The 15,328-nt window shown below is 45.2% G+C and overlaps 1 protein-coding gene across 4 annotated transcripts in view; it reads left to right on the top strand.

The window, feature by feature from the left end:
* The window catches only part of DISC1 (DISC1 scaffold protein), a 366,833-nt gene that overhangs the window by 117,397 nt on the left and 234,108 nt on the right, over window positions 1-15,328 (top strand). For all 4 annotated transcript variants that reach the window (XR_010412429.1, XM_064594632.1, XM_064594633.1 and 1 more), the window contains exons 5-6: window positions 5,288-5,417; window positions 9,418-9,659. Coding sequence is in view for 3 of the 4 variants with exons in the window: in XM_064594632.1 (XP_064450702.1) it covers window positions 5,288-5,417; window positions 9,418-9,659 (372 nt within the window). In the remaining variant the exon portion in view is untranslated. The remainder of the gene's footprint in view (window positions 1-5,287; window positions 5,418-9,417; window positions 9,660-15,328) is intronic.

The following is a 15,328-nucleotide window of genomic DNA, read 5'->3' as shown; positions in this document are numbered from 1 at the left end:
AGGCATGAGGGACGGCAAATAGCCAGCCCCCTGAGGTCAGAGGGGCTCTGCCTCCTCCCTCATACTTAGTGCGAGGGTGGGGCCCGCACACAGTAGGTGCGCAGTGCTCATTTGTCGTAAAAGCTGATGATGACCCCCATAATCAGCCATGCAGGGAAGGCATCAGCATCCTCATCAGCATCCTCATTTCAAAAACGAGGAAGGTTAGGTTCAGAGAGCTTTGATAAATCCAAGGACACGTGGCTAGAAAAAGGCAGGACTAAGGCTCAAACCATGGTCACCTCCCTCCCCGAACTGAGCCCTCCCTGTCATTCTCCGCCTGCCCTGCTCAATTGCAAGCAAGGGGCCTTAATCCGTGGCTGTGGGTGGCACGGGACTAGAAGCCAGGAGGAAACAGAAGTTTATAATCTGGCCAAGAGCCCGAATGGCAGAGGGTGTCCAGGAAAGGGTGGGGAAGTGGGGATCAGCAGGATGCATCCCTGACCCCTCAACTCTGCTGCTGGTTCTCTTGGTGACCGGGAGCAAGTCACTGAATCTCCCCACCACTGCTTCCTCAGTGACAAAACTCATAATAATACATTCCTCTTAGGTTTGCAATGAGAAGTGAGTGTGCTAAAAATGATCATGTCTGGTGTACAGAAAATTCTCCATTCATACTAGTTTATTATCATCAGCTTAAGCATTTTTATTACAACTATTACTGGGATTTGCCTTTACGCACCTGAATCAGAGAGTAACAGGTCTTAAAATAAATTTCTAAATTGCATGGTCTGTTACAATAAGTAAGTGGTTTTCGAGATTATTCAGAGAATTTGAATCTGTGTCAGACCCAGGAATATGAGCAAGCTTCCCTTTTCTGTAGCGGCTATTTTCCAACTTAGAAGAGCTGAGGTGACATATTTTCTACCATTGTTTCTAAAAATAGTAGGGCTGCTTCGTTGCCGTGCTTGGTTGGCTCGCTCATTTGTAAATGCCATGTTAAGATTTAGGAAGTGGGAGACTTACTTCCACCTTGGAACTCCTATGATAATTGGTTTGAGCCTTGGATTGAGTGTTTGTCCATTGCCTTGTATTATCCTTGTGGTGTGCTCGTCTCCCTTGCTTGTGCGGGAACCAAATCTTGTATACTGCTGGGTCCCTAGCACCAGGCAGGATACATGGCGCATAGTGGTTAGGCTTAATAGTGTTTTCTTTTTCTAAATGAATCAGTGAAACGGGGTAGGAGTGAAAGGAGATGAACAGAGCACAAACACATGTTAGGATCAGTTACTCATTTTCTTTCTTTCTTCCTTGCCTTGCCTTGCCTTGCCTTTCTGAATGTAGCTGACACACAATGTTACGTTAGTTTCAGGTGTACAGCTTAGTGATTTGGCAAGTTTATACATTATGCTCTGTCCATCACAGTGTAGCTCCCACCTGTCCTGTTACATGGTTATCATTGACTATGTTCTTTATGCCTTTTATTCCATGACTTACTTATTCCATAACTGGAGGCCTGTTCCTCCCTCTCTCCTTCACCCATTTTGCCCAACACCCCATCCCTTCTCCTCTGGCAACCATCAGTTCATTCTCTGTATTTATAGGTCTGATTCTGTTTTTTGTTTATTTATTCATTGGGTATTTACCCAGAGAAAACGAGAACACTAACTCGAAAAGATATATGCACCCCTATGTTTATTGTGGCATTATTTATAATAGCAAGCAACCTAAGTGTCCATAAATAGACAAATGGATAAGAAAAATGTGGCACGTGCGTGCACACACACACACACACATGCTGGAATATTAGGCAGCCATGAAAAAGAATGACATTGTGCTATTTGGGACAGTAGATGGACATGGAGGGTATTATGCTAAGTGAGATAAGTTAGACTGAGAAAGACAGATACCATATAATTCCACTCATACATGGAATCTAAAAAAAATGAGTTGCCCATTTTCTTTTCTGAGAAACGTGGAGGTAGTGAGACCCTATGTGAATGTATGAATAAGAACACGCAGCTTCATGCTCCTGCCTGATGAGCCCTGAAGTCCATACACGTGGCAGCCCAGTTCCAGTTGTCTGCAAGGAGATTCCGTGAGGGGGGGAGAGGACAGGTCAGAAGCTATAGACACCTGCTTTGCCCTTGATCATTAACGTGGGAAATGTGACTTGTTTCAAACACAGACATGTCTGTTTTGTCCAAGGACTACAAGAGTTTGGCCATGGGAAACTAAGTCAATAGTATAGCTACTTAATGTATATGGTAAAAGCATTTCCATTATAGTATTAGAAATAACATATGCTTGCTATAGAAAACTTAGAAAATCAAAGATTGGCCAAAAGAAGTAATAATAATAATAATAATAATAATAATAATAATAATAAAGAAGTAATTCTACCACCCAGAGGTAAGAGCTGATAACATTTTGATATTTTCCTATTTTTTTATATACCTTTTTTTTACAATGGTTGTTTCATATTATACCTATTACCATAATAGCTGGTTGAGAAAACGGCAATAGAGATCATTTTCCAGTGGTTACATCTTTGGAGACCTGGTTTTAGTGGCTCCATAGCCTTCCTCTGTGTGGCTGTGCCATGGTTTAGCGCTCTGGTCCTCATTTCGGGCCACAGTTGTGTGTTTTCAGTTTGGGGCTACTAAGAGAAATGTGGTATTTTTGTAGCTAACCTTTGTGCAGATCTGTGATTATTGATACATGATGAATTCTTAGAAGTGGGAATATAGGATCCAACATTATATTATATTTTATGCTGCATTCTTATTCCCTTCTCTTACCAAGCAGTGATGGTTCCTGAAAGCCTTTGCCAGTTAGATGAAAATGCTATTTTGTGTTTGAATTTGCATTGAAAAGTATTTTTGAAAACCTCAATGAGATACCACCTCACACCAGTCAGAATGGCTAAAATTAACAAGTCAGGAAATGACAGATGTTGGTGGGGATGCGGAGAAAGGGTAACCCTCCTACACTGTTGGTGGGAATGCAAGCTGGTGCAACCACTCTGGAAAACAGTATGGAGGTTCCTCAAAAAGTTGAAAATAGAGCTACCCTACGATAGCTCTTGCACTACTGGGTATTTACCCCAAAGATACAAATGGAGGGTTCCGAAGGGGTATGTGCACCCTGATGTTTATAGCAGCAATGTCCACAATAGCCAAACTGTGGAAAGAGCCAAGATGTCCATTGACAGATGAATGGATAAAGAAGAGTGGTATATATATACAATGGAATATTATGCAGCCATCAAAAGGAATGAGATCTTGCCATTTGCAATGACGTGGATGGAACTGGAGGGTGTTATGCTGAGCAAAATAAGTCAATCAGAGAAAGACATGTATCATATGACCTCACTGATACAAGGAATTCTTAATCTCAGGAAACAAACTGAGGGTTGCTGGAGTGGGGGGTGGGTTGGGAGGGATGGGGTGGCTGGGTGATAGACACTGGGGAGGGTATGTGTTATGGTGAGTGCTGTGAATGGTGCAAGACTGTTGAATCACAGACCTGTACCTCTGAAACAAATAATACAATATATGTTAAGAAAAAAAAAGAAGAAGATGAAGATAGCAGGAGGGGAAGAATGAAGCGGGGGAAATCGGAGGGGAAGACGAACCATGAGAGATGATGGACTCTGAAAAACAAACTGAGGGTTCTAGAGGGGAGGGGGGTGGGAGGATGGGTTAGCCTGGTGATGGATATTAAAGAGGGCACGTTCTGCATGGAGCACTGGGTGTTATGCACAAACAATGAATCATGGAACACTACATCAAAAACTAATGATGTAATGTATGGTGGTTAACATAACAATAAAAAAAGTAAAAAAAAAGAGAAATATTTTTGATGGGAAACATTTTCCTTAACTCTTTGTAAGTCCTTTGGTTGAATTTCTTTTTTTAAAAAAGATTTATTTATTTATTTGAGAGAGAGAAATAGTGCAAGCAGGGGGAGGGAGAAGCAGACTCCCCGCCAAGCAGGGAGCCTGATGCGGGGCTTGATCTCTGGACCCTGGGATCGTGACCTGAGCCGAAACCAAGAGTTGGCCTCTGGCCGCTTAACCGACTGAGCCACCCAGGCACCCTTGTTTGAATTTCTGATAGATGTTTTCATCGGTATCTTCTTGGTTTGATAGAACTCTTGAAATTAGCAGTATTTTTCCTTTTTATGACACATGGGTGGCAATATTTTCCCTAACTTGTTGTTTGCCTTTTAATTTCAATTGGTGTTTTCCTAGACATAGCTCCCTTAAATGGTTGACGTGGGTTTTTGCTTAGGGTATATATATTTTTTCTGTCCAACTGCATTGAGTTAGAAATGGAATACTTTAAGGACGAATTTGTCATTCTTTAAGGGTAAATGTCTGCAAGACCCCTGCAAAGCCTCAAGCCTCTGCTGCATTTCCCCAGCATTGCTTTCACCAAATGTGCCATCTCCTGCAAGAATAAGACAGAGCCAGATTTTAAGTGGTTTTGAGTCTTTTAGCAAACGTTTTCTGAGAAGCTCTGACCCAAGCATCTGTGAATCAGTCATACCTCTTTTTAATACCTCTTTTTAATCTCCACAGCCAAGATCAGCCCCTGGCTTTTGGCTCTGTCTGGATGATCAAGGCAGTGCTGTCCAATAAAATACAATGCAAACCACAGACACGATTTCCAGTAGCCACACTAAATAGAAGGAAGAAGAAACAGGTGAAATTAATTTTACAAATATAGTTAATGCAACCCAATACATCGAAAATATTATCATTCCAACACGTAATGAACATAAAAAATATTGAGATATTTTGCATTCTTTATTTTCTTACGAAGTCTTTAAAATCTGGTGTGTATTTTACACTTTCAGCACATATATAGCACATGTGGCTAGGGGCCATGGGACTGGACCGTGCAGGCCTAAAAATAGCAGTCTGGCTCTGGGTAAAAGCAAAAGCCTCAACAGATCATAACTGAAACAGAAACTTACATTAGGGACCTCATCCCTAGGACCCGCCTAAGGATGAGAACAGCTGGTGGCCACTTTGTGAAATTTTTCTTTTAACATTTTTTTAAAAAGATTTTTAAAATTTATTTGTGTGTGTGTGTGAGAGAGAGAGAGAGAGGGAGAGAGCGAGCAGGAGCGGGGGGAGGGGTAGAGGGAGAAGCAGACTCCCCGCTGAGCAGGGACCCCCCATGTGGGGCTCGATCCTGGGACTCCAAAGGCCACCCCAGCGCCCCTCTCTTAACATTTTTGTGGCTCTGAGGATTTCACTCTCTCCACATCTGTACCCGTATGGGTGTTTTACTTTAAGGGCCTGCGGTGATGACCCCCATACCCCACCCAGAATGGAGCCGAAGCTGATGGAACCCACTGCTCAGGACACCCTGCATGTGTCCATCACCAGACGAGACTGGCTTCTTCAAGAGAAGCAACAGTTGCAGGTAAGCAGGTGAAGAATCTTCAGGAACCTAGGCCAGCATTTTTCTTACCCTTGGAAGCCAAATGCGGCAGGGCGGGCCTTTGCTCGGTTTGAGTGTAGCAATTAGAGCTTTGGCCATCCACCCGTGAAGTACAAAAGGGGGAGATGGGTGGAGTGGGCCGGAGGGCTTGTAGGAATCTCATTACACACAGGGGTTGAAAGCTCCACGGTGTTTGTGCCTGTTTTCAGTATTCCTCATTACCTTTTGAATATGCTTTCCTTGTCTGCCAGGCCAATTTGTCACCTCTTATCATTTTGACCTTTACAAGGTTCTTTTGAAAGGCAGGAAGTAATCTGTGCTGCGAAAATCCTTTATGGAAAATTGCATCGAGTTGAAGTGTAAGGAGCAGTTGTTAGGGTTAGGGTTAGGGAAAAACTGGTAGACATCGCACAAAGGGAGCTCCAGGTTGGGCCAGAGCAGTATGTGAAAGTTGACTGGGAACCGTCTAGAGGCTAGAAGTCTAGGTGCAGCACCGAGTGAAGGCAGGGGGCCATCATCAGGTACTCTGGAAGTTGAGGGCCCCCCGTCCCCCCTTAGAGACAGCGAACCTTGAAGCTGGGTCCACACTGGCTGGAGCCTGGAGGCCTTGAGGCAGGAATGGGGAGCAGCAAGGAAGCATCGATTGAAGGCAACGTGATTTCCGGAAAGAGCATAGGTCTTTAACACCCGAGTGCAAATCTTGGTTTAGGTTCTAAACAATGGAATGCATTTAGACTGGTTTATGGGGCTTGGACGAGTTACTGGACTGCCCTCCCATCCCAACTCCCCCCTGTGCAGAGTATTCTTATTATCTGAGTTTGCTCACCCAAGTCCCCACAGTAGCAAGGTGGCAAAGGGAGGCAAAAATCATCACAATTTGAAAATATTCTCCAGTAAACTGAACACTTATATATTCAGTGAGTATCATCATAAAAGTTTGTCATGTGACGTATGGGGTTCGGGAGTGAACAGTCAAGAAAGAATTCTTGAGACGTCTTCGGGGCAAAATGGTGGTTTTAATAAGCCTGGGGACAGAACCCGTCGTCAGAAAGAAGTGCACTGGGTTTGAGGAGTGACTGATTATATACTCTTAAGTTGGGAGGGGGTTAGGGGTTGTGTAAGTCCCTAAGATGAATTTGGAAGCAAGGTTTCCAGGACCTTGAGGGGTTATTTACTACTGTCTAGTAAACTCTTAGTCATGAGACCCTTCAGATGTATATCAGTGGGCCATATGTTTGGAAGATGATTGCTAATATATATCTTGGGTAGAGAGATAAAGGAAGTTTCCAAAGGGATTTTTGTATGTTAAAGACTTGCAGGATCCTGGAAGTCAGGCTAATGTCAAGCTAGGGTTGCCTTTTGCCTCTAGCAAAGTATTCACATTGAGGCAGTTGAGTTCCTGGAGGAAGGTCACCCTGCCTTTCTCAAGCACTTGTCAGTGGGCTGCAAAGGAAATTTGATTATTTTTTCTACATTTCTTTTGCTTTTGTTCTCCACATCAGTTTGGGTAGTTAAAAATGGGCAGTGTGGTTTTTGGTTTTGAACAGTATTTACCAGTTACAGGTCTGCATAATTCCTGATGATGTCAGAGTGTACAGAAAACAATTTGAGCCTGGGATACTCAGTGTGTGAGGGAATGTTCTCGGCAGAGCTCTGGGGGAAGGGGGATATCCGTTCATGCAGCAGGTATTTGAGGGCCCCCTATGTGCCAGGTACTGTTTGAAGTGCTTAGGATTTCTGTGAAGTTGATGTTCTAGTAGGAGTGGGCGTGGGGAGCTAGATAAGAAATGTCAAACATAATTAATACCTAAATTATCTCCTTACTATGTTGTAGGGTGCGAGGAGCTATAAGACATAGGCTAGGATCGACTCATTGTGCAGTGACATTGAAGCAGAGGTAACAGCCACGTGAAGGCCTGAAGTGGGGATGTGCCTCACGTATTCAAAGGGCACCCAGCAGGCCAGGGTAGGGGAGAAGGTCAGGGAGAAAAGGGGTCTTGGAGGGCCTTGCACACCTTAGTGGACACTTGGGCTTGTCTCTGACTGGGAGTGTGGAGCCATTGGAAGGTTTTAATCTGACCATGTTTTGAAGAATCACTTTGACTTCTGTGTTAAGAATAGCGTGTAGGGCCATTGTGGAAAAGCATGGTGGGTCTTCACAACATTAAAAATAGAATTACCATGCAATCAAGCAATTCCACTTCTGGGTATATGCCCAAAGGAATTGAAATCAGGGCCTCAGAGAGATGTTACAAGCAGTATTATTCACAATAGCCAAAAGGTGGAAGTGACCCAAGTGTCCACCTCTAGATGAATGGATAAACCAAATGTGGCTCATCCACACAATGGAGTATTATACAAACTTAAGAAGGAAGGAAATTCTGACACGTGGTGCAACTTGGATGAACCTCGAGGACATCATGCTGAGTAAAATAAGCCAGTCACAGAGGGGCAAATACGATGATTCCATTTACATGAAGTTCCTAGAGATTCCTAGAGACCGAAAGTGGAATGGCAGTTGCCAGGGGTTGGGGGAAGGAGGGGTAATGAGGAGCTGGAGTTTAATGGGGACAGAGTTTTGGTTTATAAGATGAAGAGGTCTTGGACGGATGGTGGTGATGGTTGCACAGCAGTGTGGATGTGCTCAATGCCATGGAACTGGCATTAAAAATGGTTACGATGGTAACATTTTTTTTTTTTTTAAGATTTTATTTATTTATTTGACAGAGAGAGGTAGAGGCACAGCGAGAGAGGGAACACAAGCAGGGGGAGTAGGAAAGAGAGAAGCAGGCCTCCCACCAAGCAGGGAGCCCGATGCGGGGCTCGATCCCAGGACCCTGAGACCATGACCGGAGCCGAAGGCAGTCGCCCAACCAACTGAGCCACCCAGGCGCCCCACAATGGTGACTTTTATGTTACGTGTATTTACCACAGTTAAAAAGAAAGAAAGAAAAGAAGAGCGTATGGGCAGAGGTGGAGGTGGGAGGTTTGTTGAGAAACAGTGCCAATTATATTGTAATGTTGGACCAATGGGAGACATATTATCGTCTTGGAGTGTCTCAGAGGTGGATCTTCAGCACCTCCTCGTCTCTACCCCCCACCCCCCTACTGGAAGTGGGGTCAGGAGATAGAAGTTGTAGGTGATCTATACCTTGGGTTTGAGAGACCACAGATAAGAGATGGGGAGACACCCAGGATTAGAGCTCTGCTCTTATCAGCCAGAAACCAGTGCCCAGGATGCGGGAGTGTGGCTGGTGATGGGAAGAGTCTCATTTTAAATTCAGAATGCTACAGGCACTGAGATGAGTATCTGTTCCAACACCATCCACGCAATGGGTGTTCAATAACCTGCTGCTTGTTTTATTCTCTGACCTCAAGATTGGATGATACTCTAGATTCTTTGGGTTTTGGTTTGCTGTATTAGTGGAAATGGAATCTATTTAATATTTTTATGAACTTTAGACTGCACGGCACTATCTGCAGCATCCCATTGCTCTTTCAATCTTGTAGACTTAGGAAACTGTGATTTTTCATCTTCCTCTACACACTACATTTTCACGTTTGGGGACAGACCAACCGAGGACTGTTCGCTTTTCTCTTCCGGCCTGTGACCTGTGTTACCTGCTTAGCTCATACCTCAAGCACGTGATGTTTGCTGCTCTATATTCTAGCTCTTCCACTTGGAATGAAGTAAGTCATTCGTATATTTGCTTGGCCCTTCCAAGTCAAATTCCTGGCTCATCCCCCCATAGTTATTTAATACTTGGGAGGGAATGTTTTTCCTTACGCCAACTAATCAGAAGTATAAAGCTGTCGTGGTTTTTCCACTTCAGCAAACCTCCAAAAATCTGCCTGCCTCAGAAGGGAACTTCACAGCTTTCATGCACATGGCTGACTCTCATTTAAAGGGCTCATTATCAGCAGAGCAGTTTGCTATGAGTAGGGTTAATTTAAAAAAACCTGGTTTCTCCATTCTCTACAGAAAGAAATCGAAGCTCTCCAAACAAGAATGTCTGTGCTGGAAGCAAAAGATCAGCAGCTGAGAAGGGAAATAGAAGAGCAAGAGCAACTCCTCCCATGGCAGGACTGCGACCTGACCGCCCTGGTTGGGGGGCTGTCCCTGGGCGAACTGGAGCTGCAGGAAGTCAGCAAGGCCTTGCGTGACACGCTGGCCTTAGCCAACCAGATTCCACTCTGTGCAGAACCACCTGAAACCATAAGGAGGTATTGATTTCCTAACTGATTTGGGATTGCTCACCTCTTTGACTGGTTTACGGGACTGATGTTACCTGCTGTCCACACATATTTTCCAAGCAGGGCTCTAGTTTTTCAATGGAAGCACTATCGTTATTTTGAGTGGGAAAATTCTTCCTTGTGTGGGGCAGTCCTGAATATTGGGAGATATTTTACATCCCACCAGCCTACCCAATGCCAGGACTCCTCTCCATTCTACTATGAACCTCCCCACCCCCATTTCCAGATACTCCAGGGGCACCCAGTGCTCCATGCAGAACGTGCCCTCTTTAATACCCATCACCAGGCTAACCCATCCTCCCATTCCCCTCCCCTCTAGAACACTCAGTTTGTTTCTGAGTCCATAGTCTCTCATGGTTCGTCTCCCCCTCCGATTTCCCCCCTTCATTCTTCCCCTCCTGCTATCCTCTTCTTTTTTTTTTTTTTTTAACATATAATGTATTATTTGTTTCAGAGGTACAGATCTGTGATTCAACAGTCTTGCACAATTCACAGCACTCACCATAGCACATACCCTCCCCAATGTCTATCACCCAGCCACACCATCCCTCCCACCCCTCACCACTCCAGCAACCCTCAGTTTGTTTCCTGAGATTAAGAATTCCTCATATCAGTGAGGTCATATGATACATGTCTTTCTCTGGTTGACTTATTTCGCTCAGCATAACACCCTCCAGTTCCATCCACGTCATTGCAAATGGCAAGATTTCATTCCTTTTGATGGCTACATAATATTCCATTGTATATATATACACCACATCTTCTTTATCCATTCATCTGTCAATGGACATCTTGGCTCTTTCCACAGTTTGGCTATTGTGGACATTGCTGTTATAAACATCAGGGTGCACGTACCCCAGGGGCACTTTCTATCCCTCTACAATCTGTTGCAGCTCCATTGGTTAGAGATTCTGATGCCAACCCTTGCTGAGGACGATCATCTGGAGAGAGGTGAACTGTAACTCTTGCTGGTGGAGGGGGTGAGCCATTAAGAGGGGGGTACTCAGTCAGTGACACTGTTTCCATCAGGAAGAAAGAATGATTATTAATAATAGCTAGCATTTATTGAGTGCTTACTCTTTGCCAGGCACTGCACTAAGCTTTATGAGTTGCTTCTCTTATTATATTTGTTTTATAGATGAGGAAAAGAAAGTTCGTAATTTGCCCAGAGTCCCAATAAGAGGCAAAATTGATACTTAAACGCCTGTTTGTTACTTCTCAGCCTAGTTGCTTATCTACTTGCTATGGAGTGAGAATCTTCCCTGTGCTCTGTATTATGGAATATCCACAAGGTGCTCTTCTGTGTCTTGCTCTCTGGGAGATCATGGTCTTACTTTGGTGAAAGACAGAAGTCACACGTACGCATGTTAGCTAACAAGCTGAGTAGTGCCCGGGTGAACACACAGATGGGTAGTAAGGACTATGGTAAGAACTGCGGGAGGGATTCCTGTTCTGCTCAGTTAGTTATTATGCTGAAGACAATAATCCATAAAATTTACGGCCTGTAGTGTTGCAAATGTGGGCTCTGCCATCCAATTTTCTGGGGGTGAAGCCTCACTCAACCACGTAACAGCTGGGCACCACTTCTTATTTGGGGGAGGGGAGGTGATAATGGGGCCGTTATGTGGATCAGCGGTTAATACATACAAAGCTCTCATAACCGTGCGTGGATGGTAGTAAGCACTTCATTCTGCTTACTGCTTGTCATTTTTATCATGGGATTCCAGTCTCCCGAAGGCCTTCAAATCGCCTGTGCTGATGTGTCTTAGACTATTTAATGACTAATGTCCTCTCTTAGCCACAGAGCACACCCTATCCAACCAAGGAAAGCAAGTCCCGGGTGCTGTGCTAGGGAGGTGCTTAGGACTTCCTCCTATCCCCCTCCGGCCCTAATATTTCCCTGCAGAACTCTAACCCCATGGCTCATGCCCATGGGAGAAGGACGAGAGATTTGGACTGTTGCCAAATTTCAGCCAGAGGAAATTGACCGTTGAATATGACTTGTGCTCTCCTGCGCCACCTTATTCCTCGTCCTTCTCCCACTCCTGCTTCCTGTGTTCTTCTGTGGAAGTAGTTCTAGAGCTGAGCGTGTACATACACGCATATACACATATGGAGGTAGAGGTGCATCTGGAATGTATCGTATACTTTGTCGTATGTCATTATACATATGCACGTATAACATGCATTGTCTTTTTCTGTATGCATTTTGTGTAATATAGAAGATGAAACACACATGTGAATTTATTACAAATACATATATTTACATCTGAGGCTTAAAATGATCCCTTTTTCATCCGACCATCCAGATGTGTCCTACTTATTTTTCCCTCTGCTTTTCACCACACAGAGGTTTGTTCCACGCCTCTCATCTCTCACACAAGGTGATGGCTCTTTGCGGGGAAAAAGCTAGGGCATGCTTAACTTAGAATCCACTGCAGTGTTTAACAAAGCCTCTGGGTTTTGAGTGGAATTCCTGGGCAGTATCCCTGCAGGTGTGCCCTGTATTCTATAGAGATGCCAGGTTGTGGAGTGAGCACTTTCTCACACACCAGCTCGGGACAGCAGGCGGGCTGGTCTCCTTGTTCGCATTTTACAGATGAGGAAACAAAAACTCAGGAGGTTTTCCTGGTGAAGCAGCTACTAAGAGGCCTTCTCATATATATCCATAGCTGCCTTTGGGTCTGAACTCATAAAAGGTTGTTTCTTTCCAGAGATCCCAGGAAGTTGTTTCTCTTAGTCTAAAACAAGGATCTCCACGGTGTGGTAGGCCGATAGAGCAGGGCCCATGAACTTGGATCCTATCATTTCCAGTCTGTTATTCTGCCCAAATTCTCAGCCTGGGATGTTTATCATGAGCAGAGCACTGCCAGCACTGAGGGGAATTTTGTGTTGCTGGGAGAGTGACCACCCTGGGACATCTCCTAATCTGGGTGACCCCGCAACAGGTGACCCTTGGCATCTGATTTATTTACTTAGTGAGGCAGGCGGGCACCTCCCTGCCTTAGGGCAGTTTGGGGCATGTAGGTGCAGGTTTCGACAGATCAACTTCCTTTCTTCCACACTAGAGAGGTGAGGCTCCACGCTGTTCCTGACCATAAATTATTAACTGGAAAAATCATTGTTATTATGTGGGCTTTCCATTTAAGAAGGAAGACACACCTTTTCCAAGCTGACGGGCTGCAGCATGGACTCCCAGAAATAGAGTGCCTGAAAGGAGTCAAATGTGGAGTCCTATGGCTCGATAGATCAGAGATTGCTTGGTCTAGTGTTTTTAACTAACTGTACAATATCTTGTTAACTTAGTTGTTTCCTATGGGATACTGGTTTTCTTTTAGAAGGTGTTGACTTGGGGGCATATCTTGCAGGTGCCCCAGCCAGAAGACTGGATCTTATAGGCACTCAGTAGCTTTGTTGACAAACGTCTTTGTTGTTTACGAGAATAGTTTCTTCTTAGGCCAGATAGAGAGATCCTGACAAACTGTGTAACAGGCAAATCTTGAAGTCTTTTGAAGAGAAGTTGTAGAGACTGGTATTGTTACAAATATGTGGAGAAACAGACCACTCAACATCACAATTATTATTATCACCCATAAAGATTCTTCATAGAGGCCAGTTATAAACTCAGGGTGTTGTCTGGGGAGAAGCGGTTTCTGATTTACCCAACTTGGTAATGTTCAAGTTCAAAGGGAAGGATATGCCTCTTTCCCTGGATAAACTATACAGCTTAAAAAGGAACTTCCTAATAGCACTTGGCATTTCTGAGCAGAACACTGGTGGAGACTGTCTGTGCTTACATGGTGCCATCATTTCTGACCATGGCTCATTGGGAATCTATCTGATAGGTGTTAGAGAGGGGCTGGAGGTGGAAGGTTGTATGCTGGGGATGAGAGAACCAATGGCTTTTTATTTGGACATTATAATAGAAACCAAAGCAGCAGTTTGAATTTTCTGATGTTTGTGTTTTGGATCAATTATCTTAGCAGGATGGAATGAAGAGCGGCCTGCTCAGAGATCTCATAGCTGCCTCTTGATAGAGCCAACAGAGATGGTTTTTTTCCAATGACCAAGAGACCATTTTTAAGCCCCTGGGGAATCAGGAACTCCACAGTGTGGAAGCTGACAGATCAGGGATGTAGAAAGGACAGGGGCCACTGGAAAGATATGTTCATTTGAATTTCCTTTATCTCTGGGATTCCAACCCTTCAGCCTTATAGCAAACCCCTTGTTTCCTCTTGCAAATTTTCCTTTAATGGGAGAGGTCTGGATGGATGGTTTTTTTCCAGTGAGCTTGATTCTCCCTCCACATTAACCAACCCATCCTTCTCATTCCATCCCATACTGACTCCACTCTGATAATCAGTAATGGGATTGGGTGTGAGGGGTGGGGAGAAGGATGGGACACTGAGAGGAAGGATGTGACAGGTTCCGGGGTTTTCCTTGGGCCACATCCCTGCATGTGGGGTGTGAGTTTCCGTCTACTTACTTGGCATAAATTGAGGAGGGTGGTGACTTGCAGCTCATCTCTGTCTGGTGCCGTTAGCTCAGCTCCCCCAGCCTCTGTTGGTCTATGTGTGTGCCTTGCACACCAGGGAAGAGCCGGGCTGTGACCCCGTCCAGCAGCATGTGGCCAGCTGTGAAGTGAGATAGGAATAATCCCAGTCCTAACAACAGAGCTGAGGGCTGTGGACGGGTACTTCCTAACACTCTTTAGATGCCTGTGACTGGCTCGTATTAGCCTGTGGTTGGGCTCTTCATTCCTCAGCTCCTGGAATCTTTCATGCTTCATGTGAAATGTGCTCTGGCAGCTAGCAGATGAATTGTTTCTTGTTGTGCATTTGGAAGAAACGTGTCACATCGCTTTACAAACCATCAGCGCAAACCGTGAAGCCGACTCAAGCCCTGCTTACAGGGAGGCTGGCTGGACCGTGGTGGGTGCGTGCGGGACCTCGGTCAGCGTGACTGAGCAGCATGGGGCAGCAGGTGGCCCCCCGGCCAGGGCTGCTCCCTCCTCCCTGCTCGTACCGCTCGGGGCTCCCCAGTGAGGGCGATGGACTGTTCGGGAGCCCAGGCATGCCCGTCACAGGTGTCTTCAGTCCACAGGGAGCAGCCCAGGCCGATATCAGGGCTCCTTTCAAGACAGAGTTGAAATAATGAAATTCAGCAGTTCACAATTGACTGGAGCAAAATCAAGATCCATATCTTATGAGAGTGAGGAGGCACAGTGAACACAGCAGGGCCTGGATTGGGAAACAGGCCTCCATGTCCGGGAGGAGCATGTGGGATCCTCAGCGTGTGTGTGGAGAGGCAGTTGTGTGTCCGTGTGTGCGGGCTTATTGCACGAGGTGGCCCAAAGTGGGGTGACGCAGACACTTTATGACACCCCTCCTGTCTCCCAGCCTTTCTCCATTTGTGTGATTGTGTTCTTTCATCTTTCCTTCTGGTCTTTGTTTTTCTTCCTTCTCTGCCTTTGTCTTTGACCTGGTAGGTCTGTCAGGAGCAGTGGCTTTATGGGACTAATCCAGCAGAAATCACCTGGCGGAGCGGCTCTGTGCTTGCTGGAACCACTGTTCAGGAGATTCTGACTTTTCTGCATACGCCTTGCCTTTCCCAGGAATCGCAGAGGCAGACAGTATTTG

Source organism: Mirounga angustirostris, unplaced genomic scaffold, assembly GCF_029215605.1.
Source record: "Mirounga angustirostris isolate CCGP_5_RB_7025 unplaced genomic scaffold, mMirAng1.0.hap1 SCAF_6, whole genome shotgun sequence".
Lineage (NCBI taxonomy): Eukaryota > Metazoa > Chordata > Mammalia > Carnivora > Phocidae > Mirounga > Mirounga angustirostris.
Note: the sequence above shows the minus strand (reverse complement) of the source record. Positions and strands in the feature narration are given on the sequence as shown.